The following is a 10039-nucleotide window of genomic DNA, read 5'->3' as shown; positions in this document are numbered from 1 at the left end:
AGAGAGGGCTTGAGAGAAAACAACCTTCAGCTAAAGAAACTTATAATTTCAACACTAAAGCATTTTTAAGATATTTTAAATGTACAAAAAAGCAAGAAGGTCATTATAGAGAGCCGGGCATACTGCAACAACCCTTAAGAGGAGATCTGCAGACTGTAGCACTGTTATTAGGTACTAGTTCCTCTTATGCTCTTCAAATAATTTATGTTAGAGACAGCTTTGTAAATTAGATTCATGGTCTGTTTCACTCCTATGCAAAAAGTGGATTAAAACGTTGATCGCTTTAGTCTGGGTTAAGCTGGAAACAATGATTTGAAAATGAAAATGAGAAAGTATAATTTAACAATTCTGTACAAATCTTTCCTTTGCTATTAAGAGGAATAATACACAATTTCATTTGCACACATATAATGCAGACAGAAATTGGAAAGTTGTGATTAACTCTGCTTTGGCTAGTCATTCAGGTCCTATTACAAATGTATAAGTTTAAAAAATGTTCACTTTATAATTGGATAGCATCTTTCAGGATATAAAAATTTAATTTTATTCCACTGCTGCTTTCAATTTCTCAGTGGACAGAGCCTGCAGGCCACATTTCATAACATGGCTTTCTGAGTCAGAGCATAAAATATTTATGAAGTGTTTATTTAGAGCATTGATAAAATCCTGCAGATCACCTCTGAATCCCTAATGGAAATTCAACACCTTGGGAGCATGCAATTAATCTTTGGAATTTTTGTAAGGAAACTGCAGTATTACTATATGTAATTTCAAGCTCATGATAGTTATCTTTTATAATCTGAAAATACTGAAGGTAATGAGCACTTGGTTGTACCTGTTTTGCCTTTGTATAGCCTTAATTCACAAATGCTTACCAAGTTCTTTGAGGTTCTTAGATAAGAGAGACAGGCATGACTACTAGCCTGAGGACATTGAAGGCCAATGGCATCCTGGCCTGTATCAGAAATAGTGTGGCCAGCAGGAGGAGGGAAGTGATCGTGCCCCTGTACTCGGCACTGGTGAGGCCGCACCTCGAATACTGTGTTCAGTTTTGGGCCCCTCACTACAAGAAGGACATCGAGGTGCTGGAGCGTGTCCAGAGAAGGGCAACGAGGCTGGTGAGGGGTCTGGAGAACAAGTCTTACGAGGAGCGGCTGAGGGAACTGGGGTTGTTTAGCCTGGAGAAAAGGAGGCTGAGGGGAGACCTCATCGCTCTCTACAACTACCTGAAAGGAGGTTGTAGCGAGGTGGGTGTTGGTCTCTTCTCCCAAGTAACTAGCGATAGAACAAGAGGAAATGGCCTCAAGTTGCGCCAGGGGAGGTTTAGATTGGATGGAAGGAAAAATTTCTTTACTGAAAGAGTGGTGAAACATTGGAACAGGCTGCCCAGGGGGGTGGTTGAGTCCCCATCCCTGGAGGTATTTAAAAGACATGTAGATGAGGCGCTTAGGGACATGGTTTAGTGGGCATGGTGGTGGCGGGTTGATGGTTGGACTCGATGATTTTAGAGGTCTTTTCCAACTTTAATGATTCTATGACAGAATAAATAAGGACATTATACAACCACACAAAACCTAAGCCTCAAACTCGTGTCTGAGAACCTGGCTACAGAGAATCCTGGAGTCTCTGCTTTTGGTTAAAAGCAAAAAAAAATCCACAAACTACCTCCATAAACTTAATTCAAGTCGTAAACACAATTAATGTGTTTTCAATGACATTAATGTATTTAACTTTAGATACCTAAGCTTCTTAAATTTGGAAGCTAGTTTTCACAGATTCCCTATATAATCAATGGAGAGAGACTTCTGTTGTGGATCTCGCACTCAAGAAATTTTTTAAGAGAAGATGTCCAACTTCAGCACCTGATGCACAGGCTGTGAAACGTTCCAGTTATAAAAGGAAAGCTTAAGGGATGGAAGAATCCTCATATTTTACTTCTCATTAACATTTAGGTAAAGTTTGCCCAAGCCAGCAGGAGAAATAGCCTAGGAGAAATGCCCCTCCCCTGCATCTTAGTGGGCTGTTAATACTAAAGCTCCTGGGACGTGAAGCTCCAAGAGAAAAACAAACAAAAATCACAGGAATAGTGTACAGTAGGTTCAGTTTGTATAAAACCTGCAATGCAGCTCTTTGCTGCTCTCCTTGCTTCTTCAAAGGAAATGCTACTTAAAAAAGAAAGGAACTCTTAGTATGGGGCAGAGAAAAATAGCCCCAAAATGCTGCTGTTCCTTCACCACTCTGACTCCAAGCATAAACACCTTTAAAGAGAAGGAATTCCATCTCAAGTTGGAATCAGGGCACACTGACAGCACCAGTCCATCTCAACCTAATTTATCCTGGCTAGCCTTGTTTTATTGTGCTCAGCTGCAGCTAGCTTCTTGAAAGTGGTCTTTGCTTTGGAAAGGAAGCTGATAAACTGCAGGGATTCTTGCTCTGCTCTTTGCATGTGAAATATAACAAACTCAAATCTCCAAGTCACCTGAAAACAAGGAACTACTTTAATGAGTAAAAGGATTCACTATAGTTTATTTTTTCTGCTGCCATGTACCTGCTGCACAGTGCCACAAAAGTAGAATAAGTAGAACTGATCCACATCAAACTTGTGCCATATTGTTATATAAACACTTAAATGAAATCATTATGAATCACTCGAAGGACATCATGATCCAACTATGCATTATTAGTGACATTTAGTAGTAAACAACTCTGTTACTAAGTCAAGTGTAGGGCAAGCATGAAAAATATTTGAAGGTAAATGAAACAGAATTCTAGGAAAGATAACGAAGTGGTATACGTGAGCAAATATGCCACTGAGCAAACACAACTTATGTCTACAAATGAACTGACAGAAGTTTCATCCCTTCTGGTAGTAACGTCTTGTTACTCTATTGCTCCTCTAAGGAAAAAGAAACCAGCACTTATTACAACTAAGACAAGAGACAAAAGACACAAATTGACTGGAATTACCTCTCAAGACTCAGCCGTTTGTATCTACACAGACACACACCATTACAACTTTTTTAATTAGCAGCACATAGAAATTTAATTAGGACCTAAATGAAACATTTTAGCTTTTGTTAATTCAGACTTGCAATATTTCTATGGCTCCTGTCTAAATGGAACTTACCATAATGAGTTCTGCGATACTCTGAACATCATTCAGAATGGATATATTCCCGATGACAAAATTCTCCTTTCTGGAGCTTACATATGAAAGGGATGCAAATGCAGTGCTCATCTGTTGCTCAACGAACCATCATTCTGCACTGCACACCCCCTGGGCTTTCTTGTCAAAGCAACCTTCACATGGGTTCTACATAACTGCAGACTTGATCAAGATGTTCAAGTTTTACCTACTCTGCTACTCCAATCAATTTGAATGTAGTCTTTCCCCTTCTACTGACATGGGAGCATATTCTTACCTTGGTAAATACACTTCCACTTTTTGCTTCTTTACAGAATTAGCCCATTCGTTAATCAACGAGGCTTTCACCAGTGGTTCCAATGTGACCAGTGGAACTTCCTGTCTGGAAAGAACAATCATCATACTAATCTCATCTCCCTCATACGGTATTTCCAGAACTTGATAGATACCACCTGCTTCATTGGAGCCATCACTGAACTCTCCTACAAAAGAAAAACAACAACAAAAAAGCTATTAGAAGTATTTTCTTTTGTTTTTTATTGGAGGCAGGGGAAAAATAGAAGGTTAATACTAGGCAGTATTTATTAGATACTGGAGACAAAAATGACCCTCTTTATTCTATTCTGTATAAAATTTATATTAGTTTCTTTATTATGGTATTTGACGTTTACACCTGCTTTCTTAAAGAAAACAAGCTTATGCAATCACAGAGTTTGTAGATAATCATACTTCTGAACCCATTACCTAACTTCCATTGGTTAGACAGAGAGAAGTCTAAAAGTTGTTAAGGCTGCCAAGACTTTCATGGAAATGGGCAGAGTTTTTTTTTATTCAGGAGAGATAATTTGTCAATGATGAGACTGAATGAAATACTGCCAATGCTAGATACTGTAGAACCCACTTGGAGTTCAAGCTCAAGACAAAAAACGATCATTAGTTCTGCTGTTCAAAGAACCTCTATTTTACCTTTCTAAGGATATTACAACAGTAATGAGCATACTTTATTCATTTTAATATTTAGCACAGCACAAGAAAAATATTTTAGTGAGAAGCAAGACTAGCTCAATAATTGTAAAGAGGTTAGATATAATGGATAAACATTCTGAAATCCACCATGTGGCACCAAACAGATACCTAAAAAAGTAATCAAGGAAGAGGTCATTATAAGTGTTGCTATCTTGTTATAATACAGAAGCACACACACTACAAGACGACATCAAAATCAGAGTCCCTTCCTTGGGCAAACACCACATTTAAAATTCTAGGTGAAATAACAGACAACAATACAAATGAGTATTAGTGCAACAAGCCTAGTAAGGGAAGACTTAATAGCTTTAAATTGCTAAAGCTCCAACTCACCATAGTAAAACTCTCCCTGCTGGTACATCATTGGAATCTGCACTTCACTTTCATCATCTTTAGTGAAAGAAAAAGTTCTTGTATTTTCAGGTCTGAACTGTGATTTCCAATTGCCTTTAAAGTAGATTGCGTTGATGAGAGCCAAATGAGTTAGAGCACCAAAATCTCCTGAAGACACAAAATCTTTGATCATATCTAAGAAGAAAACCAACTGTCAGTCTGCATGTCAAATTGAGCATTAAATCAAAACTTAAGACAGCTTGAAAAATGCAAGAAAATAAAACGCTGTGCTAACATGTAATTTCCAATTCAGATGTTCCATTAAATCTCAAATTAAACTGCCAGTGTTTTGTAAACCTAAATCACAGTGTAGGTGCATAAACCCTTCCACTGAGTACATGTTAGTCAACTGTTTCTTGATCACTACTTAAATATACCCCACAATGAAACCAAGTGGAAAAGGGGTCACTTAAGGAACGTTTACACTGGTGCTCTAATACAGTTCAGCACTATCCTCTTAAGGTCAGAACTTCTACAAACTTTGGCTCCAATCCAAAGAAGCACTTAAATAAGTGCTTAAAGTGTATAAGTATACCCATTGGACCTTTACCTGGGCCAATTTTGAAGGAAGCATTCAGTTTCTAATCAAGTAGTGTCCAACAGACTTCAAAGTAAGGACTAATCATAAAAAAAACCCCTAAATTCCTAGCATTTGTTCCACTGACATTAGCTCTTGAAGAGCAAAAGAGAAAAAAACCATCTAGCATCTGCTCTGTTTATGGGAGGTATGTCAGCTGAGCATGGCAGCTGCTTTGCTCCTACTCCTCAATAAGTCATTTACATCAGAAAACAGCCTGTTACCTGCTTTAGCTCATCTTAAATGGCTTGCTTTTCAGCAAAATAATTTTGAGCTTGTTAAATTTAGTGTACTGACCAGATTTGTCACTATTCTTGAAGAATTACAGCCTACTTCAGATAGCTTTCTTGCTCACTTCTATTTTTATCTGACATTGCAATGCAAGGTGTTAAAATAAACACATTCCTCAGTCTGATTATTACTTCTTAATCCATGGTTTAAAATACAGATTAATTCTGCTTTCTGGAGCATGTGACACTGACTAACTAGTGTGAAATTTGTGTATCATGAGGCAGTATTTCTTCTGGGTTGCTGCTTGTACTTCATTTTATCTAGAACATTCTTAGAAATTAGATCTGACCCATACTGCCATATTCACTCTCTGTGGTTGGAAAAAAAAGGAAAAATTAAGAAAGAATACACTTCCAGTTTTTCCATTTCTATTTGGTACATCATATTCCCTTATATTTTTCAGCCACATCTTGTTAATACACTAATGTATGTTAAGAATTTTTCTGGCCAGAGAAACCTTTGACAGTTATGTTTTCTGCTCCGAGCCCCCCACCATGCTTAACATGCTGGAATTGGAAACCTGCCTGTCTTGTACCCCTTTCCTAATGAGAAAATGAGCCTCCTCCATCAGAGCTGGCAGGCAGGAGAGAATGAGATCCAGTGGTCAGAGACTGGGCTGAGGGACTGTTACTGTTGCAATCTAATCCTAAGAGACCCACTGCTACCTTTGTTAGCTCTGCACAGCTCCTTCCAGGGCAATGGTTATGAGCTTGGTCAGCACGTGTGGCAGGTATTAAGCAGGAGAACTTGTTCTTTCTAAAAGAGAATTTTACTTTTCCTTCAGACAGACACCACATTTCTCTGAAAAAACTCTGCAATCTGCTGCATCACTTACATTCCCTCTATTTCTGTAGCTTGAGAAAAAGGGCAGAAATTATTATTAATATAATAGCTGCCATTTTCCCTTGGAAAAAACAGATAATGCTTTTATTCCATTTTGGAAATTATATGAAGTGTTTTTCCACTTTGGTGCCATACATTTCCATAAAGCATTATGGATTCTTAAATGCTCAGACTACATGGTGATGTGTTAATTCCTTACAGGGGATTCCAATACCTTCAAATTTACAATGGTACGACTGATGTTAGAGCCAGATCCCTGCTGAATTACTCTTAAAATATCAACCTCCAGAGTGTGCCAGATGAACTAGAATGAGATTATGCTTTGATCCCTACAACGGGGGACTAACTTCACTCCCATACCTTGAGACTCTGCATGTATTCAGAAAAAGTCACATCTTTGGGATTCCACAAGCGAAGCAAGCACTTCATCGTGCAGATCATTTCCTCACATTGGAAAAGATTAAATTACAGGGTCTGATTTTGTGGTTCAAAATTATCTTTTTGTATTCCTTAGTATTCTATTTCTCAGTACCTTGTAACTATGAGTTCCTCGGAGAACTAGTGATACTCCACACATTCAAAGCATAGGCCAATAACCCCTTTGTCTACAAGGGGTATTGATTTTCTGCAGTTAGCAATAGAACTTATCTATTTTTGTTTGTAATTTAATACCAAATTCAGTATTAAAATACTATTAAAATGCCTACCATTAAAACATTCTCCTTCAATAAATGTTACAGGTACTTTAAGATAGTAAGACAGGGGAAAAAATCTTCAGACAGATACTATTAGCAATGGCTAATATTACTTAAGACAGATCATCCCTGCACAGGAAAAAAAATATAATTTCACAAAGAGCTGATACTAGAATTCTTTTTATGGGAGGAGATACTTTACCAAGGCAACAATTCAACAACACTGCATAACTTTGGAAACACACTTACTGCAGGAAGTATATAAAAGAATCACGTGGACTTACTATTTGTATGATTCTCCACCCACTTATTGATGTGGGTAGCTACAGCTGCACTTTGGCTGAAATCTATATTCTCTACTTCAGCTTTAAAGTATTTTTTCACCAACTGCAGAAATTTGTCACTGATATGAAATCCATTCTGCACGTAGAGAGAGTTAGCAATATTCAGAACATAATGACTTTCTTCAGTAGTTGCCATATCAGAAAGGTCCTTCAAGAAGGTAAACTCTTCACCTGAGGAAAGAAAAACAGATTCAGTGTTTCAGAAAAGGAAGTTATTCAACTTTTTTTCTGCTGGAAATTCACAAAGACATTTTATGCAAAAAAAAAAAGTAGTCTTTTTTTTTTAATAAACTTGTTTCTAAACCTACACACACCTTCAGATCTGAAAGAACAATCTACAAGGCAGAAAATACTATGTAGCTTAATTTTACTTGTTTCTAAACCTACACACACCTTCAGATCTGAAAGAACAATCTACAAGGCAGAAAATACTATGTAGAGCTTAATTTTTCTACTACCTATAATTAGCGTAATTAACGAGACATTTGGATCCCATCACAGACAAAGCTATCAATGGTAATCCTTTCAAGACCAAAAGAGTAATTAAAAAAAATTATTCTTATAAGTCACACTTTTATGTCTTGCCACCACAAATCCTGAACAGAATTTTCGTTACCTCCTAAAAGCCAGTTATTTAAGGAAAAAGAAACTTCAAGTTTTGAAGCTAAGGACTTCCCCATAGACCTGTCTCTGCAATAAACAGGTCTAGAATTTCCCAGGATCCTGCGTGGGGTGGTACAGAACCATTTGCTTGGGTAATGAGGAATCCTGAGTAGGATTAAAGTAGTCTGCTTTAAGATAGGAAGCTTGTACTGTTGCATTGTCTACCTGAAGCTGAAATTTCTAATTTAAAAAAACAAACAAACAACAAACCTTAAAACATGAATGCAATGATATATTCCAAGCAGAAATCATTGGAGTACTTTCACTGAATACCACTCATATGCATGCACAGTGAATGGCCCAGCTCAAATCAACTACATAACTTCTTCAACTATAGCTAAGGGATAATTTATCAATGTTTTAGAGGCAAACTGCAGAACTAAGCACGTGCTGTAGTCTCCACAGAGAAAGATCATCTGTGCAGTGGTACTGTTGAACACATCTTGAACACTGTATTCAGAAATTCCTCCCCAAGATCCTTTCACCAAAGACTTAAAGTCCAGTACATTGTATGAATAACAAATTTCATTCAGGTTTCAAATCAATTACTTTGACATCAAAATTCATAGAAATTGCCTTTTCAAAGTCATTTTTTGCCATTCACTCATCCCTTCCATTTGCAATCATATTACATATGCAGTCATATTTGCTTGCACTAACAGACTGTGCTTGTACTCCACAGCACAGCACTACATCCAGACGCATGACTTAGCTCATCCCACACTACAAACAGGACAGTGTGGTAGTATTGTTCTCTGCTAAAGAAATGAATCCTGTTTCTCAGAAATACTGATGGGAAGACGTAGCATATCGTGCTGAAACAGCCAAGATGCTTATAATTCCTAAATTAGCTTGTACATCTGTATGCAACATTATGCAATGCAGACAGAACATTAGTAACATAGAATTATGGTAAGAACCTATAGGTTCTACCTACAAGAACCAAACAAGTTGTGTCAAAGTAAGAGACATTTCCAGTTAAATTACTACGATTTTCATACTTTCTTATAAGCAATATTGCTAAAACTACTGCTTTCCTTTTCAGGTTTCATTACAATCCCTGAAAAGGATGTTCCTAAAAATCTTCTTGTAACTCTAGAGGCAAAGGTAAGCTTATTTTGCAGACGGAAACAAAGATCAACAGTTAACTGTAACTGCTTAACATTCAGGTGCCCAAGCCAAGATTGTATGTTAGCATCCCTCAGCTTATACAGAATCCACTGAAGCATGCTTCAGCATGCTGAGGCCATCAAACAGGATGCCAAGAAGCCTACTGATTAATAACCCATGGACATGACCGGGCCACTTCCATCATTGTTCAGGCATTGCCATCTGTTTCTTTAAGACAAAAAGCCCCATAGTAAAACATGACTAAAAGGCCTTACCATTTTTTAAGCTGTCAAAACCCAAGGAATGTCGAATTTCTTTCAAAGTGGTTCCATGGGCTCCAAGCTCTACCATTCCCATGGCTATTGCAATACTCAGAGGAGAGAAAAGAATATTCTCATCTTCTCTTGTAGCTCGCAGCTGATTGTAAACATTCACAGAAAGCTCAGCAATGGTTTCATCAGGAAAATTTGTCTTGAAGGCTTTGCTTTGCAAAACAAGCAAAGACAACAGTCCAAGGAAATACATGTCTCGAGATTCTAAGATCTGCAAGGAAATTTTAGAGAAAATAAGTTAACCTTGTTTAAGTAATAAAAGATTCAGCTTGAGAGAAAAGAGAATAGTAAACTTTTAGTCTTAAATATGTGGGGGAAAAAAGCCTAGTTATGGAGTTCAATGCACAATTCAGTTATTTGGAGGAGAAACTAATACATATACTGTTCAAACTGAAGTAATGATCTATTTTCAAAAAAAAAAAAACAAACCTACTTCATTATGTGACTTTATGCTTTTGAAATCTTTCAGCAAGATTAACAAAATGAGGCTTCTACAGAAAAAGAGCTCAAAGACATAACAATGACTTTCCCACTTTTATTTTTTAATTTTGCTGTTGTCATTGTTAAGCAACATTGATCTGGAATTACTATGTATTTCTGCACTTTTTCACCAAGGAGAC

At 37.2% G+C, this 10039-nt stretch overlaps 1 protein-coding gene across 1 annotated transcript in view; it reads right to left on the bottom strand.

Annotated features, from left to right (window-relative positions):
- Positions 1–9629, bottom strand: part of SERPINI1 (serpin family I member 1) — a 26107-nt gene extending 16478 nt beyond the window's left edge. Inside the window, exons 1-4 of the mRNA XM_009280539.1 lie at positions 9363–9629; positions 7255–7485; positions 4505–4699; positions 3423–3627 (exon numbers count right to left, since the gene is read on the bottom strand). Coding sequence (XP_009278814.1) covers positions 3423–3627; positions 4505–4699; positions 7255–7485; positions 9363–9612 — 881 coding nt within the window. The 5' untranslated portion in view covers positions 9613–9629. The remainder of the gene's footprint in view (positions 1–3422; positions 3628–4504; positions 4700–7254; positions 7486–9362) is intronic.
- Between the last annotated feature and the right edge of the window lie 410 nt (positions 9630–10039).

The sequence above is a fragment of the Aptenodytes forsteri genome, unplaced genomic scaffold, assembly GCF_000699145.1.
Source record: "Aptenodytes forsteri isolate BGI_AS27 unplaced genomic scaffold, ASM69914v1 Scaffold179, whole genome shotgun sequence".
NCBI lineage: Eukaryota > Metazoa > Chordata > Aves > Sphenisciformes > Spheniscidae > Aptenodytes > Aptenodytes forsteri.
This window is presented reverse-complemented; position numbering and strand designations above follow the sequence as displayed.